Here is a 27,108-nt window from a genome sequence, read left to right on the forward strand (position 1 = left end):
ACTACAAATTCAAAAAGAAACAATTCATTTTCAAAAATAGCACGCTTATTTATACATTGTTAGCTATTAACAAAAATATTTTTCAAAAATGAATAACCATTTTCACTTTTGTTGCAACACGAAACTACAACCGCATTATATTCTAGTTCAATCAGAGAGTGCAGCAAGCACCTCTAGCGGTTTCGAAACTTATTAGTCTCTCATCAGGAGGCACATATGCTGCTCTCTCTGACCCAACCAGGACAAACCCCGGCCTGCAGTTACGGATTGCAACGAACGAAATGGCAGGGATGCGCTAGCGGCAACTGCTAGCAAAAGACTAAGTTTTCAATCTAGTAGCACATAAAACAACACCAAAAATATTATTCTACATCCCACCAGACTGAAAACAATGGGAACCTTCTCTGGTTACACCTCCGAGGCTTCTAAAATTTGCAAGCCATAACGGATGCTGAGACTAAAGAAGATGAGGGAATTTTACAATTTATAATTCGAAAATGTTCTGAAGCTATTTCCTTGTGGCATTTTTATGATTAACTATTTAGTGGGAAATAAGCCACAATTAAATTGAAAAAATAATTTTATTAACGTTTCGAAGCCCAAATCGGGTTTCGTTGTCAAAATACAAAATACTATTAAAATAAACAAAAATGTTGTTGCTAAGTAAAAAAATTCTTCTAATAATTTATTTAATCTGACTCATTTATATTGGCAATTCAGACGTATATTATACATTTTAAAGTAGAAGACTTTAAAATGATATCGCCAATATTTATGAATTGCGTTCCTGGGATGACTTTACTAAAAGATAGTTCATTCGATTACATGAAATCAATCCCAACTCAAGAATATCCGTCACAGAAAAATCATAGCATGTGATCTGTCTTTAAAAAGACAAACAAATGCAACGATGACAGTAAAAGTCTCGTGTTAGAGATTCCATAGTAAATCACGAGGGAAAACCAGGAAAAAAACCTCGTGATACTATCCCGACATCGTAAGTATTTGGTCTTACATTTAATTTACTTTCAAAAAACTAATACCAAATTCAGACTTTAATATGTTTAAATTATAAATAATATTAATAATACATAGATCTACAATAAGTAATACTAAAATATAAAATTTGTACTAACTCGATATGTTATTGACTTACTTTACTAATCGTGGTATTTTCTTTCTATTGACTTCCTCTTTCAGTATGGGTAACCACATCCTACTGCATTCTACCGAGGAATTTGCGACACAATTGGTTTCATTTAGCATAATTAGAGCCGCTTCTTTGATTTTTCTCTTTTTACTATCTGATTCTTTCAGGACTATACTTGAATCTCTCCACTGAACTCTATGTTCATTATCCCATGCGTGTTGACATATTTGAGATCTATTAAATTCTCTATTTTTAATATAAGACTGATGTTCACTTATTCTAACGTTTAATGGTCTTGATGTTTCACCTAAATAAAATTGTTCGCATCCACAAGGTATTTTATAAATGCAATTATTTCTTCTTTCTTGTTCATTGTTAGGTTTAGTTTTAGATATAATAGATCTCAATGTGTTTGTTGTTTTGAATGTTGTTGAAATGTTGAATTTATTTCCTATTGTTTTAAGTTTCTCGGATAGTCCTTTTATATATGGTATTGATATTTTCCTCGTATTATTTCTTGTGAATGTTGTAGGATCCCGTTCTAAGTTGTTCTGTTCCATTCGATCCAATCTTGACAATTCCTTATTTATAAACGATAAAGGATAATCATTTTTTAATAAAACAGATGTTAACAATTGTTTTTCTTCTAAAAATGAATTTTCGTTAGAACAAGTAAATTTGGCTCTATCATATAAGGGTTTAATGATTCCTTTTTAACGTTGATGTTGTGATTTGATTTGTAATTGAGATATCTGTTGGTGTGTGTTGGTTTTCTATACACTTGAGTCTCATATCCAGTATCCTTCTTTGAGACTAAAACATCGAGGAAAGGTAAAGTGTTATTGTATTCCTTTTCCTTTGTAAATTTTATTGTCTCTTCTTGATCGTTTATAATATCCAGGAATGTATCCAACAATTCTGATCTATGAGGCCATATTGAAAACACATCATCTACATATCTCCACCATACTGTGGGTTTTAAATTTTGTTTAGAAATGATATTAGTTTCGAAATCCTCCATAAATATATTAGCCAATAATGGAGATAAAGAAGAGCCCATTGCTAGACCAAAATTTTGTTTATAGAACTCATTATTTAGTTGAAAATAGGTATTATTAGTACATAATGTCAATAACTCCATTATAGCTGATACATTTAGTCTTGTCCTAGTTTTCAATGTATTATCATTCTCTAATTTCGTTTTGATTATGTTTAAAGTTTTATCCATGGCACATTTGTAAATAAACTGTTTATGTCAAAACTTACTAAAATATTATTTGGATTAAATTCAATAGTTGATAATTTGTTTAAAAAATGTTTTGTATTTTTTATAAATGTGTCATCATTATTAGCAAATGGTTTTATAATGTTTAATAAAAATTTTGATAGTTCACTACAAGGAGAATTGATGGTACTACAAATGGGTCTAAGTGGTATGTTCGCTTTATGAATTTTTGGTACTCCATAAAAATGTGGTGTCTTACTGTAGTGAGGTGTCATTAATTTTCTTTGATAGTATGTTAGATCATTTTTAAATTTGAATAAAGTTCTATATATTTTGTTTTCCAGTGTCTTCGTTGAATCCTTCGTTAATTTGGTATAAGGTCCATTTGTAATTAGATCTGTAATTTTAAGAAATGATGACTCCATAACAATCCTACCAACGGATAAAGGCAATGCAACTGTAATAATGAATAAAATACAATATGAGGACAAAATTACGCAACTCATAAATATTGGCGATATCATTTTAAAGTCTTCTACTTTAAAATGTATAATATACGTCTGAATTGCCAATATGAATTAGTCAGATTAAATAAATTATTAGAAGAATTTTTTTACTTAGCAATAACATTTTTGTTTATTTTAACAGTATTTTGTATTTTGACAACGAAACCCGATTTGGGCTTCGAAACATTAATAAAATTATTTTTTCAATTTAATTGTGGCTTATTTCCCACTAAATAATTAATCATAATTCGAAAAGTTTCGAAACCGATAGAGGTGCTTGCTGCACTCTCTGTTTGAACTAGAATATAATGCGGTTGTAGTTTCGTGTTGCAACGAAATTGAAAATGATTATTCATTTTTTATTTACATGTTTACTCTGATGGGAGTATGAAGGGAACCATTCTCGTTGGAACTTTACCGCGCTGAGCAGATGGGACGTGAATTATAAATTGTAAAATTCTCTCATCTTCTTTAGTCTCAGCATCCGTTATGGCTTGCAAATTTTAGAAGCCTCGGAGGTGTAACCAGCGAAGGTTCCCATTGTTTTCAGTCTGGTGGGATGTAGAGTAATATTTTTGTTGTTGTTTTATGTGCTATTAGATTGAAAACTTAGTTTTTTTTAAATATTTTTGTTTAGTAAATCTACTTTTTTATTTTTACCAGTTTACCTGTCTTTAAAAGTTGTTAAGTGTTAAAAGTTGTTAAAAGTGTTTCGCTCTATTTGTTAAAAAAGGGTAATCATTTTGTTTCAGGTATGATAGAAATGGTGACTAAAGCTGAAACTTTAAGAAAAATTCAAGTGGAACACGGACTGACGGGATCTTTTAAAGATAAACCAATCGCGGAGTGGCTAGCCAAACATAATCCATCTGAACTGGAATACGCTAGAGCGATTCAAAATTTCACTGGTAAGGATTTAACTTTATTATTCCTAACATTATCATATAGGTGATTGCACCTATACAATAACTAGGACTGCACCAAGATGCCGATATTTAATGTAATGTAAACTACCAACAAATGGTAATGAGCAACATCTTATTCAAGCTGCCAAAGAGAAAATTTGAAAGCACAAGGAAGATCAAATACATAATTCGAAATTAAATTAATTACATTCTTGTACGTAAGAAGCTTAGAAATGGGTTCTACTTCTTTTTTTTTTTCTTTTTTTTTGGCCTTTGGGAACTGCGTCCATTTAGCCAGCAATACTTCTTAAAATCAAATCCAATCGAACAATCAAGGGTAGGGAAGGGAAATAAAAACTTTTCGCACCCATGTCGTTCAGGGTGACTAACCACAGACTAAGTAGGGATACGGGGTATTATTAATTTACACGACTAATTTTATGATCTAAAGTTTCAATTTACACGACTTAACATAATCTAGAATCTAGAAGAATCCTAAAGATTGACGGTTTGTTCAAAGCTAGTAAGTTCATCAGATTATATGGGGGATAAACGTTTTCTTGCAATAGCTGCATATTCAATAGATTTCTTTGTGTCACATGCAAAAAATATATGATCCAACTCACTTATTGTATTGCAATTTTCGCACAAATCCGACTGTATTACATTGATTTTATACAGATGTGCGGGATAACAGGCATGGCCAAATTTTAGTCGAGAGATAGTAACAATATCGTGTCTTGAAAAATCTAAATTTTTATGCCAATAAACTGTCGGCCGAGTGGCGGCTCGTGGCCTTGGAGACAGGGTCGGCAAGGTTTTTTTGTCTCCTCATATAGGTATACCATCAAACTAAAAGGCTTAATTCATCATAGGAGATTTTGTTGTTTTTTGCTTTTATCTGTTTGCATATAATAGTAGGTATCCAAAATTTCAAAATATACTTACTCGTTTTTCGAGATATGTATCATGTCGTTGTCTTTTTTGGGGTGGTTCGGAAATATCAAGCGAATCCAAAACGTCACTGCGTATATATTGGAAACTACTATCATTACGAAAATCTCTGAGATTTTGCACCAGCTTTCGTATTCTATTTTTAGAATAAATAATGTCAGTTGACTGATTTTGAACAACAAGAAATATCTTGGGCAAACTCTGTCTTAAAAATATTTAAAAAAATATTGAAAGAGTCATTAGTATTTAATAAAGTTCTCAAACCGATTGCTTCACGGATCGAGGTATCGCCACTTTCAAAATCATCGCCTTCGATAATAAAATCAAAAACTTCCAAAAGCTGTTCACGAAAATCTGCTACAGATACTAAAACTATAAGAGATAATCTGCTTAGATAAAACTAACCGAGATTTAAAATTTCATCGCGTCTGACAAACTGTTCGCTTTTTTTTTTCGAAACAAATTTGTTCTAAAGCAGTAATCCGTTTAGGTGAGCTAAACTGGCAAGAAAAGACGATATTCTTTATTTTTTTACACGTATCATGTAAAACTAAATTCGTTATATGCGCATAATAGTGAGTAAATAAAGCTTGTGATGCAATAGTTTTAACTTTTGCCTGGAGACTATTCAATTCACCACTCATCACAGCAACGCCGTCATAAGGTTGCCCCAGTTTGCCCTACCAATTTATTTTTGGTATCAAAAAATTTGAATCTGTTCTTTAAAACACCAAAAATATATTCTGCCTTATTGCTTTTACTCACATCTCTAAAACCTAAAAACCTCTCATAAATATTACCACGTAACGCGTATCGAACAAAATAATTGATAATTGTGAATGACATGATAATCAGAAGTTTCATCTACTTTCAGTGAAAAGCAAATGGTTTTCTAAATCTCAGATTCAACAACGTTATTCAAAATTTAACTATTTGATTATATGTATTAGTTCATTCTGTATTACGAATACACTTCGAATCGGAAAATAAATAGGTATTTCTAAAACATTTTATTAATTCTCTATAATTACTTTGATTTTTAACAAATGCTTCGATCCATCATGTCCACTAAATGATAATTCCTGACAACTTAAAAAAAAATACAATATAAATTAAACGACGTAAAACGGCGTGATTATTTTTGACAATTTCTACCGATGCATGCTTCCAAATGAAACACCGACCGGCAGACCGAAATGTGCCGTACTTGTCCCTTAACCTGCCATGCCGTATCTGCTATTGCCCAGGGAGAAAAGTAATGCTCGCTTGTTCATCGACTTGTTATGTCGTTGAATTTTACGTGTAAATTGTCAAGCTACGGATGTTAGGGACGGCTAGCCGAAAAGTCAGATAAATGGCTCGGATCATTCATTTTTTGAGAAGTCTGTTATGCTCAGGGATCACTTAACGCTCGGATTGATCAAATTCTTTTAAAAACCATGAATAAAATTTAGTCTGTATTATCTGATAGATTTTTTTTTATTTCACAGATACAAATATTTAAAAAATCTATATCTATAAATGTGTAGGTCGTCACTGCCGACCCTGACCGGCCGCCACTGCGGGGTATTATTGATTTACACGACTAATTTTATGATCTAAAGTTTCAATTTACACGACTTAACGTAATCTAGAATCTAGAAGAATCCTAAAGATTGACGGTTTGTTCAAAGCTAGTAAGTTCATCAGATTATATGGGGGATAAACGTTTTCTTGCAATAGCTGCATATTCAATAGATTTCTTTGTGTCACATGCAAAAAATATATCCAACTCACTTATTGTATTGCAATTTTCGCACAAATCCGACTGTATTACATTGATTTTATACAGATGTGCGGGATAACAGGCATGGCCAAATTTTAGTCGAGAGATAGTAACAATATCGTGTCTTGAAAAATCTAAATTTTTATGCCAATAAACTGTCGGGATTTTCGGATGTAAAAGAGTATACCTTGTCGGACAATTTATACAGTACTGATTCCATTGAAGTTTCCAGTTATCATGTAGTCTGGTTTTACTTATGGTTATACATTCTTGAAGTCCAATATCATTCAATGTTTCCTCGCCACTGAAAATGCTGTCTTTTGCCAACTGATCTGATTTTTCATTATTTTCAAGGCCAATATGAGCTTTTATCCACGTGAATACTATATTACACTGCATAGTAGTTAGAAATAGTATTTTTAATTCTTTGATGTAGGGATTTACGTTAACAGAATTTTCGTCTAGTTGACTAGAGAAACTTTTTAAAACTGATAATGAGTCGGATAATATGTTTATTTGTTTGAGATTTTTATTTTCTGCGTATTGGCATGCTTTTATGATAGCTATGGTTTCTGCTGAAAATATTGATGTATCGGAATTAAGTTTAAATTTTTCTTTAACATCTAGTGATGGTATATAAAAGACACAGCCCACACCATCACTTTGTTTTGAAGCATCGGGATATAATTTGCAGGTGATTAGGGTATTTTGCAGTATAATCATTAAGGGTAGTTGTGCTAAGTGTGTGAAGTTCAGAATATGAGGGAATTATTATTATTGATGTTTCTAAAGCCTGAAAGAAATCCAATTGAGGTGAATTTTTAATAATTTTGCTAATATTGCAAGTATTACGAAATGCTGAACATGAGGTGGGGAGGTTTTTTTTAGACCAATATTTTATTGTTAAATCGAAGTAGTTTAGTGCAGAAATTTTCTTACTTAATATTGGATCTTTTATATAGGATTTTAGAATAAACTTTTCAGATAAAAATTGTCTCCAGATTTCTAAGGGAGGTTCTAGAGCTTCCACACGCAAAGGTTCACAGGGAATAGATAGAGCACATTGCTCCCAAACATAGTCTTAAAGCAGTATTTTTTATTACTTCTAACCGTTAGAAATGGGTTAAAATCAAAAAATATTCACCCAGGTGGCGATGTTGCATCCGACCACAACTCTGTGGTCATGAACATGAATGTAAGAAAATAAACGACGACTACCTAATTACACCAAAATTGATATTTAAAAATACAAGAACCATATACTGCTCAAATTACAATTTGGCTAATTAATAAAAAAATCCAGGATTTCACACAAGAAGGAAGTATAATAATAAAGGAAGATCCACATATGCAGTGGTCAAGTATTAAAGAAATAGTAGCAAACACTCAAATCTAAATTTTAGATAGGAATTATCACCAGAAAAAAACAAAAATGGATTCCTCGGGAGATTCTGACAGATGGATGAACGTAGAAATATAAACACAAGAATGGTGTAGATTACAAGAAAAATCTTGTATTCTACACCATACAATGGCGAACTACCAAAATTGTAATGAAATTAAGGAACTAGATAGAAAATACGACCATCTTTTCGTTCACAAGAAAAGTAAGGAATTTGCCGATCTTGGATTCAAACAAAAAACTTATATACGGAATAATTACATATCTCAGCTCTTCAGTGATCAAGGAATTGCGGAATAGTGAAATTTGGAGGGAGGAAATAGACGGACGTAAGCTTCTTAACTAGTCATGACAGGTGACGTAATAGTGACAGATGACTTTACAGCGCCACTGTGACAGATAATTTTAAATGGGACCTTATGGCAAGTGATGAAAGTATTGAAAATACCTATTCAGTCATACTAAATTTTGTTTGAGTTTAAGCTAATTTTGATGAATAAATGAAATAAATATAAAATTGTAGTTTCGCATTTAATTAATAAATATTCAAAATTCCGCCCATGATAACTTGTCAAAAAGCTTGACGTTGACGTAAAACTACTAGAGAATTGAAAAACGTCAACTTTTTTGACAAAAAACCATAGGCGGACCTTTGAATTTTTATTAATTAAATGCGAAACTACAATATTATATTTATTTAATTTATTCACCAAAATCAAAATCAACTTAAAACCAAAAAATTAGCATGCCTGAATAGGTATTTTGAATACCTTTCAAACGAGGTATCACTTGCTATAAGATCCCATTTAAAATTATCGGTCACAGTGGCTCTGTAACGTCATCTGTCACTATTACGTCGCCTGTCATGACTAGTTAAGAAGCTTACGTCTGTTTATTTCCTCCCTCCAAATTTCACTATTATAGGTATAACCGTTCAAAAGATAAGAAGGGGGTACGGACTTTTGACTAGCACTGTATATCTGTTGTGGTGGACCTGTTCAATTGTGTGTATAGAACGGAAATAATTCCAAAATAATGGCTCATCTCAACCTTAGAGATCTTTCCAAAGAAGTCTCGTTCAGAAATCTGACCCTACAGATATGGGAACCCTCCAGAGACTTTTTGGATAAAGTATCTATGAATAGTAATGATAGTTCTTGCTTTTTTTTTGTGAATTTGATGGGCTTGGCTGAGCCAATTAGCCAGACATTTTATTTTAAAAACAAACATTTTTTTTTTCAATCAGAGGAATTTTTTCTGTATTTCTAACTCTAAATATATGTACATAATAAACTAACATACCACTATCTAAATAAATACATTGTTTTGGATGTAAATATTTTTTTGTATACATATATCTATTTTTTTTGTATATATTTTTTTTATTATATTTTTAATTTGTTTTTTTTTTCTTTTTTTTAATTGTTTTTTTTACTACGCTAAGTCATAAACCTATTTCTTGCTTGAAGCTAACTACATTATTTAATTGCGGGTTAAGGGGAAAGAACAAAAAAAAATAGAAAATTGGCAATATGTCTTAATAAAATAATGAGAATAATAAAAACAGTTATGTTCTGTATTATAAGTAAGTGTTATATAATAAACTAACAATTTTTCTTCTCTTAGTAATGATATTGTGTATATTTTTAGCTTCTTGTGCTGGATACTGCGTGATTACATATATTTTGGGTATATGTGATAGACATAATGACAACATTATGTTGAAAACTTCTGGACATTTATTCCACATTGATTTTGGTAAATTTTTGGGAGACGCCCAAATGTTTGGAAATTTTAAAAGGTAATTTAATTTTAATTGTAATATTATATTACTTAACTAGACAAGTTGTAAATAAAAAAAAAGAATGTGTGTGTACTTTGTACGCACGTAAGAAGTTATACTTCTATTATATGATTATATGATTATAAACGAAATTAATATACTTTTTATTTATATTTTATTTAAATATTAAATTAATTTATACTTACTACTTCTCAAACATTTTTATTAAAACAGTGCCAAAAAACACATTAAAAATGCCACAAATGATTTCTGAACATTAATTGTCGGAAAAATTTTTAACTAAATACGTATTTTCTGAAAATAAAATTATATAATAAATATACTTACAATCATAAAATGTATAAAAAAAAATAAAAAAATAAAAGTTTCTATTGGGATTCGAACCAACTTACCACGCGGCTGGTATTTGCGTTGTATTGGGATTCACCCGCATTAAAACTTCGCCACAGAGACAGCTTGTCATTATGTGCGAAGATCGTCTAACTAAACAGATTAACCTTTTGACATTTTTAACTTATGTAAATCAAATTATTTTGATTTTGAATTGAAATGATTTAGAATTGAAAAAATACAACAAAACATAGAGTAAGAAGACAATATATTAGGTGAATATTGATAGAAATTTTGATGGTAATCAAATTATGTAAATAAAAGTATTACATACTACTTAGGGGGTGTGTGTGGCCGCCTGTTACAAGCAAGTTGGTTTGAAAGTGCTCTCTTAGAAAAATTGTGAATTTGGGTATGTACACTTTTTATTTAAACTGAAGAACTGTCTACCATATACCAATAGATGCAAAGAAGAGTTTGAGAAGAAAGATTTCAAAAATATCATTCTATTCTTCTAATAAAAGGAAAAGTTCAAAATTAGTAAATTATTCCTTAAAATTAAAGTAAAAGTTTTCAGTATAACCAATTTTAATACATTAACTTTTTGCATTGTAAGTAACGTTTTTGTTTAAAACAGTAATTACGGTCTGCTATAATAAAGGTGACCATACACTAAAATCCACCGTAGTAAAAATATGGAACAGAAAATTGATGCGATCCTTGAAAAACTATTAAAGTTAGACCTACTGGAAAAACAAAACATGAGAATGGAAGACAAAATCGACACAATCACTAAAGAATTGGCAGAACTAACAGAAGAAAATACAGAGTTAAAAGAAAAGAATCAAGAACTTCAAACAATATTGCAAATTCAAGAAAGAAGGGTAGAAGTATTAGAAAGAGAAGTAAGAAAAAAGAATCTGATCATCCAAGGAATAGAAGAGATCGAAAATGAAGACGAAACGCAAATCAAGCATAAGATTTCAGAAATATCAAGAAAATTGCAAGTAGAACTAAATACAGATCAGGACATTATAGAGATACGAAGACTTGGTATCAAAACTGTTAATAAGAAAAGACCGATCCTCATAGAATTCAAAAATTGGAGCAAAAAAACGAGGTCCTTAAAGAAACAAAGAAATTAAAAGGTACAGACATATTCATAAATGAAGACTATCCAAAACACATACAAATTCAAAGAAATGAACTTCGCAAATATCAAAAAGAAGCAAGAGAGAAAGGTCAAAATGCAGGCATTCGTTATAACAAATTGCTCCTAAATGGCGAATTATTCACTTTGAGTCAATTGCAAACCCTATCGCAAGAGAATGAAGCTATAGTTATAGAAGATCAGAAGAAGAATGGAGCTAGAAAATATGGTGATAGATCCCTCTCCGAGGAAGAGTTATCAATGGGCTCTACTACAGAAAGATCAACGAAAATAACGAAAACAGCGTACTCAAAAAACAAGTAACTAAAGCAAGTTGGACGGAGTCAAAGAAAAAAGAAAATAGGACGAAAACAGCAATGGAAGAAGACACTACCGAAAACCGAAGAGAGAAAGAAATACTCACTGTCGGTGCGGACGCCTGCAGCGTACTTAATAGTAGTAACAGTAATGTTAAGGTGGTTAATCATTATTATGGCGACGGCGTCCGCATTGAGGGTGAAAATAGTAATAGTTATAGGTACAATAAGAAAAATGATGATTTTTTTATGAGAACATTTGATAATTTTGATTTTGTTTTTAATAGTGATGTAGACTTTAATTTTAAGAATAGGGGTAAAGATAACAGAATTGTAAAGGTAGGTCAGAAAAACGAGCAAACTGCAATAATAAACCAAGATATAACTCCTCATACTTGTAATGTTAGGGAAAGTCAGGGCAATAATAGAGCAAAGAGTATTGGACAGGAGCGTCATCATCGGGTGACCGCTGGGGGCACATCGGGGGATTTTCCCAGCTCTAGTCAAATTAAGGCAAAAAATCAAAATTCAACAAGTAAGGCTGAAATAAAAAGTGGCCACGATGGCGACATAGAGATTGAATGTACGGAAGAGACTAGAAAACAGGATAAAACAAACAAAAAGGTGAATAAGTACAACAGGAAAAAGAAAAATAAGAAAAAGGGAAAAGTTTTAATTGGAACTTGGAATATAAGAACATTGGGAGAAATAGGAGAACTACAAAACCTTATTGAACAAATAAAAACCTACAAAATAGATATTTTAGCGTTGCAGGAAATGAGATGGAAGACCGAAGATATCTGGGAATATGGAAAATATCTAATATGTCATGGTAATTCAAGAGGTGGACAAGGTGGGATGGGCTTCATAATAAGTGAAAGATACAAACATGCGGTAAAAAGCTTTACTAATATAAATGAAAGGATAGCTATTCTGAAAATGAAAGGCAAGTTCTTTGATATTAATTTCATTAATGTGCACGCACCTACAGAGGACAAAGAAGCAGAAGAAAAAGAAAATTTTTATGCCAGATTAGACCAAGAAGTGTCAAATATAAACAATTATAGCGTTAAAATACTTTTAGGAGATTTAAACGCAAAAATAGGAAGAGAGGAATTATATCAGGGAACAATAGGTGCACATAGCCTGCACGAAATAAGTAATGACAACGGGCAAAGAATCATAGATTTTGCAACAGACAAAAAAATGGTGATAAGCAGTACAAAATTTCCACATAAAAATATCCACAAAGAAACATGGGTTTCTCCCGACATGAAAACAAGAAACCAGATCGACCACGTCTTAATAGACGCAAGACATGCTTCAGACATTTCAGATGTGAGAAGTCATAGAGGGGCAAACAGCAGCTCCGATCACCACCTTGTGCTAATTAAATATAAACAAAAAATTACCGCCAAAGAAACAGAGAAAGGTGAAAAAAAGATCAAATACGCTTCAGATATATTGGCCTCTAATGAAGAAAAGAGAGCAAGATATGAAACGAAAATAGAGAACATAATTGAACAATATGATCAAGTAAATGAAAATCAGGTCAGAAATATCGAAGATAAATGGAATGTCTTAAAAGAAGCAGTGATAGCAGCTGCAAAAGAAGTAGTGGGGGAAAGCAAAGAACCTAGCCAAAAAATATGGTATGACAAAGACTGCCAGAGACTAATGGAACAAAAAAACCAAGCTAGGCTTAAAATGCTGAACAACAGTACGGAAGAAACCAAAGAGGAATATACTACAAGAAGACGACAATTAAAAAAACATCTAAGATTTAAAAAGAGGAAACACAATAAAGATAAGATTGAAAGGCTAGAAGAACATGAACAAAAACGTGAAATAAAACTATTTTATAAGGAAATAAATCTTGAAAAAAAAGGTTTCCAACCAAGAACAAAATTATGCAAAGACAAAAATGGGGTCTTAATAGCAGACGAAAAAGGAGTGCTAAAACGGTGGAGAGAACATTTTAATGAACTGTTGAATAAACAAAATCAACGTTACGAAATAGAAGAGCCAAGATTAGTAGGAGAGACTGAAATAGACCAATATGCACCAACAGAAGCAGAAATAAAAGAGGTAATAAAAAAAATGAAAAATAACAAAGCCCCAGGATGCGACACAATAACTGTAGAAATGTTAAAATATGGAGGACATAGAATACAGAGTGAAATATCAAACTTAATACTAGAAATATGGACCACAGAAATAATGCCGGAACAATGGAAAATTGCAGTGATATGCCCTATACATAAGAAGGGAGATAAGCTAGATTGCAATAATCACCGGGGAATATCACTACTAAATGTTGGATACAAAATATTTAGTAAAATATTGGAAGGAAGACTAAATAATATAATGGAACAAACAACAGGGGATTATCAAGGAGGATTCAGGAAAGGCAGGTCAACTATAGACCAAATATTTACAGTAAGGCAAACGCTGGAAAAATTCTACGAGCGGAATACCGAACTACATCATCTATTTGTAGATTTCAAACAAGCGTATGACTCAATAATTAGAAAGGAATTATATAGCGCAATGCAAAAGTTAAATGTACCAAAAAAACTAATCAGATTAGTAAAACTATGCCTAACCAACACCAAAGCAAAAGTAAGGATCCAAAATCAACTGTCCGATGAGTTTAACATTAATGAAGGTCTAACACAAGGGGATGCACTGTCAACAACACTTTTTAACCTTGCGTTGGAACAAGTAATCAGGAAAACTCCTATAGATAGGGATGGTACAATATTTACAAAGCTCAATCAGGTCGTTGCCTACGCAGATGATATAGACATAATCAGCTGGACATTAAAAGACCTAGAAAAAATTTATACATATTTTAAAGAAGCGGCACAGACTATGGGTCTAGAAGTTAATGTCTCAAAGACAAAGTACATGATAACAACTCGGGAAAAAGTACATACGAAAAGCAACATATCTCTGAGCGGGCAAATATTTGAAAGAGTGGACCGTTTCAAATATTTAGGATCAACAATAACAGAAGGAAATAAAAACAGTGATGAGGTAACAGCAAGAATTTCTCTTGGAAACAAATGCTTCTACAGCCTACAAAATATCATAAAGTCAAAATCACTATCTATTAACTCAAAAGTAAAAATATACACAACAATAATGAGACCTGTAGTAATGTATGCATCAGAAACATGGACCTTGACTAGTGAACAAGAGGAACAACTTCTTAGATGGGAAAGAAAAATCTTAAGGAAAATATATGGACCTATACAGGAGAATGGAGAATGGCGTATAAGAATGAACCACGAAATAAATAGAGTGTTTAACAGACCGACTATCACAAAAGAAATACGAAGTAAACGACTAAGTTGGTTAGGACACGTAGAAAGGATGGATGATAAGAGAAATACAAAAAAAGTACTTAGAAAAGAATTAAATGGGAAGAGACCGAGAGGTAGGCCTAGAAAGAGATGGATTGATGGTATTAACCAGGATTTGAAAGACCTAGGAATACGAGAATGGGAAAAACAAGCAAAGGAAAGAAAAGCATGGGCAGCTATAGTCAAACAAGCAAAACACACATAACGCCAAAAAGACCTCCTCAAAAAAAAAAAAAAAAAAAAATATCGTTTAGAACTTTTGAGGAGTTGTGCGTGTGGCTGGCCTCCACACCATGTAAAACTTTAGAGCCTAGAAACCCCAACGGGCGACCATGGCCCTCCATGGGCTGTCAGCGGTCACCGATGATGATGATGACATACTACTTATGTATTTTGGTAGGTTCAAGGTAGGTATCGGAGCCCGTATAACGACTAATAAATTTCGCAATCACTTGCGTCGTGCAAAGTGGCTATGTTCAAATATCATAACAAAATTTGATCAACTATTTATAAAACACTTACCAGTGAAAGATTCTTTAGCTTTGAATAAGCGAGATCTGCGGCACTCATACTAGGCACAGTTTGATGAGCTTTCACATTGGCATGCAACAATCATCTCTTCTATGTAAATAAGTCCAAAAATATAATATGAAAACTATTTAAAAAGGCAGTATAACCATTAACTAACTTTTTGTTTGTTGTTTCTCTTCCTACAAATTTTAAAACGCAACAAGCATATATTATAACCAAACCATGCACAGTCCCACAGCTGTGCCACAGCTGCCATATTGGATAATTTTTGTCATGTCATTTGAACATCCAATCAGAACAAAGTTATAATGCGCATGCGCCCGGTCGCTAGGTTTTCCCATATAAAATTTCACCGTCATTACGCCCGTAAAGAAGTATAACTTCAAAAACTTGCGCATTGCTAGATCACTCGCAAACATTTGAGAATATTGTTTTATACAATATTTATAGAACCAATTTGTTTAAGAAAAAATAAAATGTTTATGAAAGTCTATAATAAATAATAATTACAAGATCAAGATAATATAGAATTTTTGGGAGTCCGTCTGTTATAAACGGGTGGTACTGGAGCCAATTGGCTATTCTCGAACTTTGTACCACCTTGTACAGCTCCAGTGGATTGGTAGGGGAGGGTGGGTCATTTGGACATTATTTCTCAGTTGGCAATATTTTCAAAATATTCTAGCGTTTTATTACTGATGCGCCCACCTTTCGATAACGGCTAATAGTTCTTTTATTTTTAGTGGCCGTTATTGACAGGTTTTACTGTACTTAAATTAGGCATGCCACAAGAAAGGAGTTTCAGAGTCTTAATAAAACATGCATCTTCCAATGAAAAAAAAATCTTTTAAAAATAGAAGAAAACACGAATTATAATAATAATATCGTATGGCATTTTTGCCGGGGAGATCATGTTGGATTGGTCCGGCCCGCAATTGCATCTTAACCGTGTTTCAAGCAATTAGTGTCGATGTACACTAACTCAGGGGGATGTACACTAACCCAGGGTCGACGGCTTAACGTAACGTGTGAAGCACGGTGAACGGTTCATATCATTTTTAGAAATAAAAATGTCGTTATTAGTGTCGAGATTCGAACTCGTGCCCTCTGACTTATGAAGCCAGTAACTTTCCGCTGAGCTACGGCCGCCCACGCACGAATTAAATACATAATATATACAAAGAATATATTAAATACGAAATATATGCAAAGAAAATAATGACTAGTACAAGTACAAATATGAGAATACATAAAATACAAAATGGATATAAAAAAGATTCAAATGTACGATAAAAAAGCCATAACAAAACCACGATAAGTTAAGAACAAAATATTCCTTTTCAAATTACCTACGGGTATATTCCACGCAAAAATTCTGATAAAATACATATAAAAAAGTACAAACCCACTAAAATATAGAAAAAAACAAAGATACTATGAGGGGATACAAAATTGAAACTTGAAAAAACTATATGAGTGGTGCATCGATAGAGAGCGGTACAACAAAATAGTCTAATAAAGAGTGATAATAGATACTAAATCATTAAATATCATATATAGGCGAAAAAACTTACCAAGTCACAAATAGTGGAGTCGCCTCAACAACTACGATGTATATGCATACTTCTAGAGAAGATTTTGGTAGAAACGTGTAGTGAACCACCACAGACAAAACTGATATCCATACTCAAGTCTTTAGCGGTTTTTGTTTATTAGAAAAAGTACGGAAGTGAGTGGCTATCAATGAAATAAAATTAAAAATTGTATTTGCCTACACCGGCACTCTACGATAAAAAAAGATAACGTTCTTATTACGTTTGTAAGAAACCAAGATAAATCGCATTATTCCTCGATAAAAATGCATAATTGATATGAATGTTCTAATAATAAAAAAATTCTTCTTTATAAGAAATTCTGCTTATTCATTGGCGGATTCCGTTAAAACAAAAAAGAAAAAACGGAATCAAAGATGGAAGGTTGTCACTCCATATTTTGCGCTGTCATCATCCGATACTTCTTCTGCCGATTGGTGATTTATCTCTTGCTATTTTGACCACAGGGGTTTTTCCCATTCTTCTTTTGTGGTTATTCCGTTCTTTCTTTTTATTTAGTATCCATTCGTTTATACAATCTACGTTACAATTTCTTCCAATGACTTCCCTTCTCTTTCTCTGATATTTTCAATAGTTTTTATGATATTTAGGGAAACTTTTCTATTACACAGAAGTTGGATATTATATCTGTCTGTCAAATGCTTTCTTTAAGTCGATCAGACACAGAAATACAGATCTATTATGTATGAATATAATTATGTGACGTAACAAGTGTTCGCGCGCTTTTTAGATCGTTTGAAATTATTTAGATACATAAAAGATTTATTAATTATTAAAGGACATGAAGTAAACACTTCTGCTGTTTGTAGGTATACATAAATTTATTAAACATTCTTTAAAATTTATTCACAAGGGAGTGGAAAATTACAAAACAAAACGTTTTCGGCCTAAATTGACCATTATCAGTGTCAACGTCCGGTGTACAAGTATTTGAAACTAGTCACTTCATTAGTTGTAAAAATCTCTGAATTACATTATTGATGAATTTACTTTATAATGTTAAATTTACCAATAATGTAATTTAGAGGTTTTTACACGTAATGAAGTGGCTAGTTCCAAATACTTGTGCACACTGATGATGGTCAGTTTAGACCGAAAACGTTTTGTGTTTTGTAATTTTCCACTACCTTGTGGATACATTTTAAGAATTTTTAATAAATTTATATTATATACCTACATACAACAGAAGTGTTTACTTCATTCTACTTTGTTTAAATTTGTACTTCTAAGTTATTATGGGGTATTGAGGCGTGAAATTTTGGAAATATTATTCTTAAACGAAACTGAACATTATTATGTACTAAAACAAAAATATGCAAGTTTCCTATTGATTGGATCCCCTGTCGCATGGCGACGAGTAAAATTACTAGTATTCTATAAAGTTCGAAGTTGTATCGTCTCCTCCACATTCCTTATTGTCATTCATCTATCCTTAGATTCGCCTTAGTACTACTCTTCTTTCAGAATATTCTAACATGTTTTCATTACTTTTCGGTCCAAGTCTCTGTGGGACCATATTGTGGGACTGGGCGTATTATTGTTTTATAGAGTTGTATGTATTTCTCAATATAATTAAGGATTTAAGATGGATATTGGCAAATTGTGTGGTTTACTTCTGCGGCAGTGTTATTTTTAGTATAACGGTATCGTACTTTTTCGTGCTATATCGCCGAAATATTTCGGGCCGATGTGGTCAGACCAACCAGGCCTTCAACGAGTACTCATAAGTATATATACAAATTTGTTAACTGCTTCGACGACTATTGGTTTCTATAGGAAGTGGCCGTAGGATTTTGAGTGCGACTATTACAATATTTTATGAGTAAAGAATGTACTTTTTGAAATCTATATTAGCGAAAACCCATTGAGTAATTTCAATTAATACATTTTTGTACTTTCTAGGGATCGAGCTCCGTTTGTTTTGACCTCTGATATGGCCTATGTCATAAACGGTGGTGACCGACCGACTGAAAAGTTCCATCAATTTGTAGATTTATGCTGTCAAGCCTTTAATATTATTAGAAATAATAGAAATTTATTCCTCTTTTTGGTAAGTAATGATTGGGCTTCTTTTATTTCTGTACAGGAACTCCGTCTCTAGTTTTTAAAATGAGTAGACGTGTATAAGATTATTTCGTAATATTACCCATAATTGGGCTATTACAAATAAGTTTATTAGAGTGAAAAAGTGACTAAAATGTGATTATATTTACAACGAACAACTAGGGGTAAGAAAATTCAAATATACTATACCGATAGACAGACATATTAATCAACAAAGTAAGAACCTAACCAAAGAAGTGTGTTGGAATTGATAAAGATAGATAAAGGCCCGACCTTCGAACCGTTGAGGTGGGAACGGCTTTTCCCGCAATCTGAATCGTTCCAAAATAACATAAACGAAATAAAATTAAAAATACAAATAAAGAAACAAAATGAGTAGTGAAGATAAACTAGAAAAGATGTTGGAATTGATAACAACACTATCGGTCGAAATAAAGGAAATAAGAACTGGTCAGCAGAAATACTAGGAAGAACAAGACATACTCAAGACAGAAAATTCAAACATGAGAAAAGAAAACGAAGAACTGAAGAAAAGTATGTAATTAATCAAGGGAAAAATAGAGAATATAGAAAGAGAAACAATGTCATAATCCAAGGCATAAAATTGAAACGAATGAAGAAAATGAAATGAAAATTGAAATAAAGAAATTTATCGAAGATCATCTAGAGGTTAATGTTAATATCAAAACAGCTAAACTCGGAAATAGTACTTGCTTATTAATAATAATAGATGAGAAAAAAGAGAAAATCAAAATAATGCAGAATAAACATAAATTGAAAAAATACAAACAAGAAAATATACATTAATGATGACATGTCAAAAGAAGAGAGAGAAGTACAATTGAAAATTACTAAAATTGCCAAAGAAGAAAGAGACAGAGGAAATATTGTTAATATAGGTTATAGAAAGCTGTTAATTAATAATCAGAACTGGAAATGGAATGAAATATCCGAAAAACTCGAAGAGATGCCAAAAAACTAAATACATTGAATGATGGAAATGAGACGATAGGTCAAAGCAAATGAGAAAAACTGATAACAACGAATTAGAAAGAAATGAAAAAAAAAATATAAAAAATAGCAACATGGAACGTAAGAGGTATACAGGGCAAAAACAATTTGCTCTGTATTGCAATACAGGGCATATTTTGTGACTGTAAATTTAAATATCTTTCAAATGGCTCTTGAAAATAAGCAATTACGGTTAGTGTGTTATACAGTCTCGACAATATATACTTTAAATTGTGTATTGAGAATATAAAAGAGGAACAGAGAGACAAAACATTCAGGTGAGACAGCTTTTATGTAGCTTTGATAGTAAGAGTAAATAATAGAGAGGAAGTTCAACTTATCTTTGTCTCCCTAAAAAGAAAAACGCAGAAGAATGCGGCGGCTACCGTACCATTAGCTTGATGTCCCATGTGCTAAAGTTGCTACTGAAAGTCATCCATAATCGAATATATCATAAACTGGACATAGACATTAATGTTACGCAATTTGGCTTTCGCAAAGGCCGAGTAACTCGTGAAGCTCTTTTTTTCACTTAATATACTATTGCAAAGCCACCTGGACGTCAATCAAGATATATATGCTTGTTTTATTGACTATAATAAAGCATTCGACAAAGTAAAACATGAACAATAATTAATGCATGTCCTGAAATCAAAGAAGATAGATTACAATAACCTCAGGATTATATCGAACGTATACTATAAGCAACGAGCAAAAATACGTGTTAACGATCAGCTGTCAAAGAAATTGCAATCAGACGTGGGGTGACATAGGGATGCGTGTTGTCACCAATTCTTTTTAATGCCTACTCGGAAGAGATCTTGAAAAAGCTCTTGAGGGTGAAACAGCTGGAATAAAGGCAAATGGAGTTCCCATTAACAACATTAGGTATGCGGATGACATTGTCATCTTATCCGAAAATATCGGGGATCTTCAGAGGCTGGTGGCCAGAATAGCGGAGTTTGGACAAGAATACGGTCTAACAATGAACGTCAAGCAGACAAAATTTATGAGAATATCGAAAACTCAAAGAAATAACGAGAATACAACCGGTGATTACTTCCAGGAAATCAAAATCAGGATAGAAAAGGCTTGAGCAAATTTTAACAAAATGGGAATAGTGCTCTGCACAAGAGATCTGAAGTTGGAGCTAAGAGTTAGATTGGCTAGGTGCTTCGTTTTCTCGACTTTGTTTTATAGTGTTGTTCTGAAGCTATTTGCTTGTGGCATTGTTATGATTAATTATTTATATGGGAAATAAGCCTCAATTAAAATGAAAAAATAATTTTATTAACGTTTCGACGCCCAAATCGGGTGCTGTTGTCAATATTTTGTATTTTGACAACGGCACCCGATTTGTGCGTCGAAACGTTAATAAAATTATTTTTTCATTTTAATTGTGGCTTATTTCTTATATAAATAATTTGTTTTATAGAATGGAAGCTTGGACCTTGACTGCGGCATCAATTAAAAAACTAGAATCATTCGAGCTGTGGGTGTACAGAAGAATTCTGAAAATATCGTGGACAGAATATGTCACAAACAAAGAGGTTCTGAGAAAGATGAAATAAATAAATAAATGGAAATCTTAAATACTATCAAAACAAATAACTTTAAATAACTTTTTGAAATGAATTTTTCAGAGCAGCCGGCTCTAAAGTCCGAATAGTTATGATGATTGCCGACCTCCGTTGCGGAGATACTTAGATGAAGAAGAAGACAACTTATCAAATGTATAACTAAATGTAAATAAACGTCAAATTGAAAAATTTTAATATCTACACCTGCAGTATTTCAAACAACTAATAACACAAGGTATTGATGAAAATTATATAAGATTAATAAAATAACTATGTGAGCCGATCAACAGATATCTACATTAATAACTATATTTTAACGAACCCTTTCGAAATATTAAGCGGAGCCCGGCAAGAAAAGTTTTGAGAAATGGCGTAAAAGAAATCTTTAATTAACTATTCTAAATGGGAAATAAGCCACAATTTAACTAAAAAATGATTTTATTAACGTTTCGATGTCCAGAATGGACGTCGTTATCAAAATACGAAATATTAATAAATTAAACAAAAATGTTGTTGCTTAGTAAAAAATTCTTCTAATTTAATTTAATGTGACTCATTTATATCGGCAATTCACGCGTATATTATACATTTTAAAGTAGAAGACTTTAAAATGATATTGCCAATATTTATCAGTTGTGTTCCTGGGACGACTTTATTGAAAGATAGTTCATTCGATTACATGAAATCAACTTTAACTATTATAATTATATAATAGCAACAAAAATAAAAATAATTATCTAATAGCGAATAATAGCGACAAAAATAAACGAACGCATAACTCTGCAAGAGGAACAGCAAGGATTTCGGACAGGAAGATCATACACGGATGCAGTTTTTGTAATAAGGCAAATAAAAGAAACGTCCCTGGAATACAACAAACCAGCATATATGTGCCTGATAGATTTGAAGAAAGCGTTTGATAGAGTGAGAAATCGGGACGCGATACATTTATGATATGAAAAGGGAATATCACTGGATTTAATAAAAACCATAGAGAATATATACAGGGTAGCGAGAAAGTATGGAAACACGGTAATTTCTCGGAAACCGCTGGAACGATTTTTATAGATTTTGGTGGGTAAGGGTTTTCTAATACGGCCGATATTATAGTGGTAATCACATTGTTGTCAAATCTTCCGTTTTTCTGGAAATATAATGAACTTTTTTTATTTCAAATGGAACACCTGTATATTTTTTGCGTTTTGACGTCCCTAGAAATACTGATTATTTTTTATGTTATATTCCCTATACCTAAATGCCATAATTTCGGAGTGATTGCTAAATTTATTAAAAGACAATTTTTTAAACAAATTATAAAAATTTTCGATTTTCTAAATTCAAAAACACAAGTAAAAAATATTATTTTTGAAACTACGAAGTGCCTACATTTAAGTTCAAACCTTATTTTATCAATTACCGGTAAGTACAGTTGAGTCTGGGAATCTTGCGTCATCATTTAAAGCTTACGACATAAGTCGATGATAAGTCGGAAATTGAAATTTACTAAACGCAACAGCAAGTGACAGTAAGTGATTTGCTGTTGCGTTTAGTAATTTTCAATTTCCGACTTATCATCGACTTATTTCGTATGCTTTAAATGATGACGCACGGGTAAAGATTCCCGGACTCAACTGTAGTTTGGGCTTATTTTAAGATACTATTTTTTAGCAGTTAATGCAGCCCGATCGCGCGTCCTCTTATATGCGCTTCATTAACAATTAAAAAAAAAACATGTTTTAGAATAAAACGTGCCAAAAATTCTTATAGGGAGCTGATAAAAAGTTTGAGCTTGAATTTAGATACTTCGTAATTTGAAAAATTATTTTTTACGTGTGATTTTGAATCTTGAAAATAGTCATTTTACGATTTATTTTCAGTTTTATATTGTTTATAACTAAAGCTCCGATTATAGGCAAAATGCCTTTTTTGCCTATTTTGCCTATTATAATTGTTTTTTGCACTTTTTGCCTTTTTTCGTAAATTCCGCCTATTTGTGCCTTTTTTAAAATTTCATGGTACTACCCATGATATTATTCTATTAGTAAACCATTCTGTAATAAAATTTTGGGTCAATAATAAAATATCAATGGTTTGTTTATATAACAGATTTCTAGGAAAATGTACCTGATCGAGACTTGAGGGTTAACTATTTGGAAATCCCTAAGCTTTATTAGTTTATTATCAGTTGTACAGTCGGTTACTGTATCAGAGTTTAGTCACAAATTGCTATATCCTAGTTTAGTTTTATTGCGTATACCGAAAAGCAAAGAACACGTTTTAAAACGTTTTAGACATTTGTGTGAAAAGATGACATCTAAATTAAGGCTATGGATCGCACCTTATTCGGAACTTTCTCTAGAAGGAGATGGAGCATTTTGTAAACTATGCGGCAAATCGGTAAGTTTTATTTTTTCTCTTTTTTCTCGTCCCACAACATAACTAAATTCTAAAGCGGTTTTAGAATTGTAATTATTTTTTTTTTAATTCTCAGATTTCAAGTAGAAAAAAGTACTTTATTGACCAGCATTGTGGAACCCCACTTCATAAACGTAATTTGGAAAAATTAAATTCTTCTAAGTTAGCCCAAATATCTCTGCGGGATAGTTTAAGCAGTTAAAAAAAAGGAGGAAGACGCATTTAAATTTGATTTATGCCAGATGATGATTGCATCCAACATTCCTCTATATAAAGTTAATAACCCTAGTTTTAAATGCTTTTTCGAAAAATATCTTAATAAATCCTTACCGAACGAGAGTACATTGAGAAAACATACTGTGGAAAAATGTTATGTGGAATGTATTTCAAAAATTAAGCGGGAGTTAGAGGGCAATTTTTTGTATATTATCGTGGATGAGACGACAGATGTATGCGGCAGGTATATAGCTAATTTAATGATTGGAATTTTGAACGAAAACTTTGCGAGAAGACCTTATTTAGTTGCCGTTAAAGAATTGGAAAAAACAAACAATTTAACAATAAGTCGATTTATACAAGATAGTTTAACAAACCTCTTTTTACCCAACCCTATACCAGTGAATAAAATAGTTTTAATGCTTTCAGATGCTGCGGCATATATGTTAAAAGCTGCTGTTAATTTAAAGATTTTTTATCCTAATTTAATTCATTGCACTTGTGTAGCCCACGGGGTAAATAGAATTGCTGAAGAAATAAGAGATCTGTTTCCGTTGGTAAATAATTTTATAAATTTTATGAAAAAAGTTTTTGTAAAGGCTCCGTTGAGGGTGCAAATATATAAAGAAAAACTTCCCGGTGTCCCTTTGCCACCTAAACCAGTAATTACAAGGTGGGGAACCTGGCTCGAAGCAGTTTTTTTTACTTTGAACACTGCAATGAAATAGAATTAGTTATGTCAGAATTTGATGATGATATTTCCGAAGTCATTCGAGAAGCAAAAAAAATATTAAAAAATCCCAAATTGAAACAGGAACTCGCTTATATCAATGACAATTATAAATTAATAGTTACCACAATTACCTTATTAGAAAAACAAGAGATAAATTTATGTGAGTCAGTAAAATTAATAGATAATTTAAAGACGAAAATTAAATCGGCACCTGGAAGTAACGGTCAATTAATTTTAAAAACAATGAAATATGTTTTCGACAAGAATGAAGGTTTTTCGTTTTTATCTAATGTTGCTAAAATTTTGAATGGGACATTTTCCGAGGAATTACAAATTATGCCAGATTTATTATCCGCTCTGAAATATGCTCCAATTACATCTGTCGATGTCGAACGTTCGTTTTCAATGTACAAATTAATTTTAAGTGATCGAAGACATAGTTTTAAGACCGAAGATATTGAAAAACATTTAGTTGTTTCTATTAATGATAACATTTTAAGTGGTTATAAATAATAAGTTATATTCCTTTAGTGCCTATATTTTGCCTAAATGTTAATATTCCTGCCTTTTTTAATAAAAATCTTTGCCTATATAGGCGCCTTTTTCTTCAATTTTTGTTGGCTATAAATCCGAGCTTTATTTATAACTCGGAAACAATTAACTTTAAAGAAAAATTACAAAAGACCTTTTTCGTTCCCAGTGATCCAAAGAACCTAAAATAATGTCTATCCTGGCCGAAAAATTTGATTTTTATAATTTGTTTAAATATTTTTTATTTCAAATAAATGTAGCAATAACTCCGAAATTATGGCATTTAGGTATAGGGAATATAACATGAGAAATAATCAGTATGTCTTAAGAACGTCAGAACGCAAAAAATATACAGGGTGTTCCATTTGAAATAAGAAAGTTCGTAAGATTTCCAGAAAAACGGAAGATTTGACAACAATGTAATTACCACCATAATAATGGTCGTATTAGAAAACCCTTATCCACCAAAATTTATAAAAATCGTTCCAGTGGTTTCCGAGAAATTACCGTGTTTCCATACTTTCTCGCTACCTTGTATAAAAATAACATAGCTATGGTAGGATGTAAGGGAAAACTATCGCAACCTATCAAGTATGAAACTGGCATTAGACAAGGAGATTCGCTGAGCCAATTAATATTTAATCTGATAATGGATGAAATCATAAAGAAAGTTAAAATAGAAGAGGATATAGAATGGGAGAAAAGGAAATAAAGATAATGTGCTACGCCGACGACGCTATAATAACAGCCGAAAATGAAGATGACCTACAAAGATTAATTAAAGAATTCGTAGACACGGCTCTCATATACAACATGGTGATCTCAACAGAGAAAACTAAATCGATAGTAATATCAGCGAAACCGAAACGTTGTAAATTGGTCGTAAATAACAAAATAATAGAACAAGTGATGGAAACGGAATACATGGGAATAAAACTGTCAAGGTACGGAAAAGTGGAAGCAGAAGTACAAAAACAAGTGAACATGGCGACCAGATCAGCAGGATGTCTCAACAACACAATCTGGAGAAACAAATACCTCACAACGGAAACGAAAACCAGGATATATAAATCAACAATAAGACCGATAATGACGTACACAGTGAAAACAAGAGCAGATACGGCGAACACACAAAGACTGCTGGAAACAGCAGAAATGAAAGTCACGAAAGATAACAAACCAAACTCTAACGAGACAGAGTAAGAAGTGAGTAGTCAGTCGTTCTAGGAACACAACTCATAAATATTGGCAATATCATTTTAAAGTCTTCTACTTTAAAATGTATAATATATGTCTGAATTGCCGATATAAATGAGTCAGATTAAAAGATTTTTGTTTAATTTATTATTTTGTATTTTGACAGCGACGTCCGATGTGGACATCGAAACGTTAATAAAATCATTTTTTAGTTAAATTGTGGCTTATTTCCCATTTAGAATAGTTAATTGCAAAAATGCCACAAATAAATAGCTTCAGAACAACATTAAGAAATTATAAAAGACGCCGAAGTCCGGGTACTAGTCTGTTGCAATCCGCAT

The 27,108-nt window shown here is 32.0% G+C and overlaps 1 protein-coding gene across 3 annotated transcripts in view; it reads left to right on the forward strand.

Moving 5' to 3' along the window:
* Nucleotides 1–27,108, forward strand: part of LOC114325900 (phosphatidylinositol 4-phosphate 3-kinase C2 domain-containing subunit alpha) — a 285,129-nt gene that overhangs the window by 194,267 nt on the left and 63,754 nt on the right. For 2 of the 3 annotated variants that reach the window (XM_028274045.2, XM_028274046.2), the window contains exons 19-21: nucleotides 3,634–3,789; nucleotides 9,558–9,708; nucleotides 18,923–19,070. In XM_028274045.2, coding sequence (XP_028129846.1) covers nucleotides 3,634–3,789; nucleotides 9,558–9,708; nucleotides 18,923–19,070 — 455 coding nt within the window. Of the gene's footprint in view, nucleotides 1–3,633; nucleotides 3,790–9,557; nucleotides 9,709–18,922; nucleotides 19,071–21,530; nucleotides 21,762–27,108 lie in introns of those variants that run through there. The other variant, XM_028274047.2, reaches the window with a different exon arrangement.

The sequence above is a fragment of the Diabrotica virgifera genome, chromosome 6 (genome assembly GCF_917563875.1).
Source record: "Diabrotica virgifera virgifera chromosome 6, PGI_DIABVI_V3a".
NCBI lineage: Eukaryota > Metazoa > Arthropoda > Insecta > Coleoptera > Chrysomelidae > Diabrotica > Diabrotica virgifera.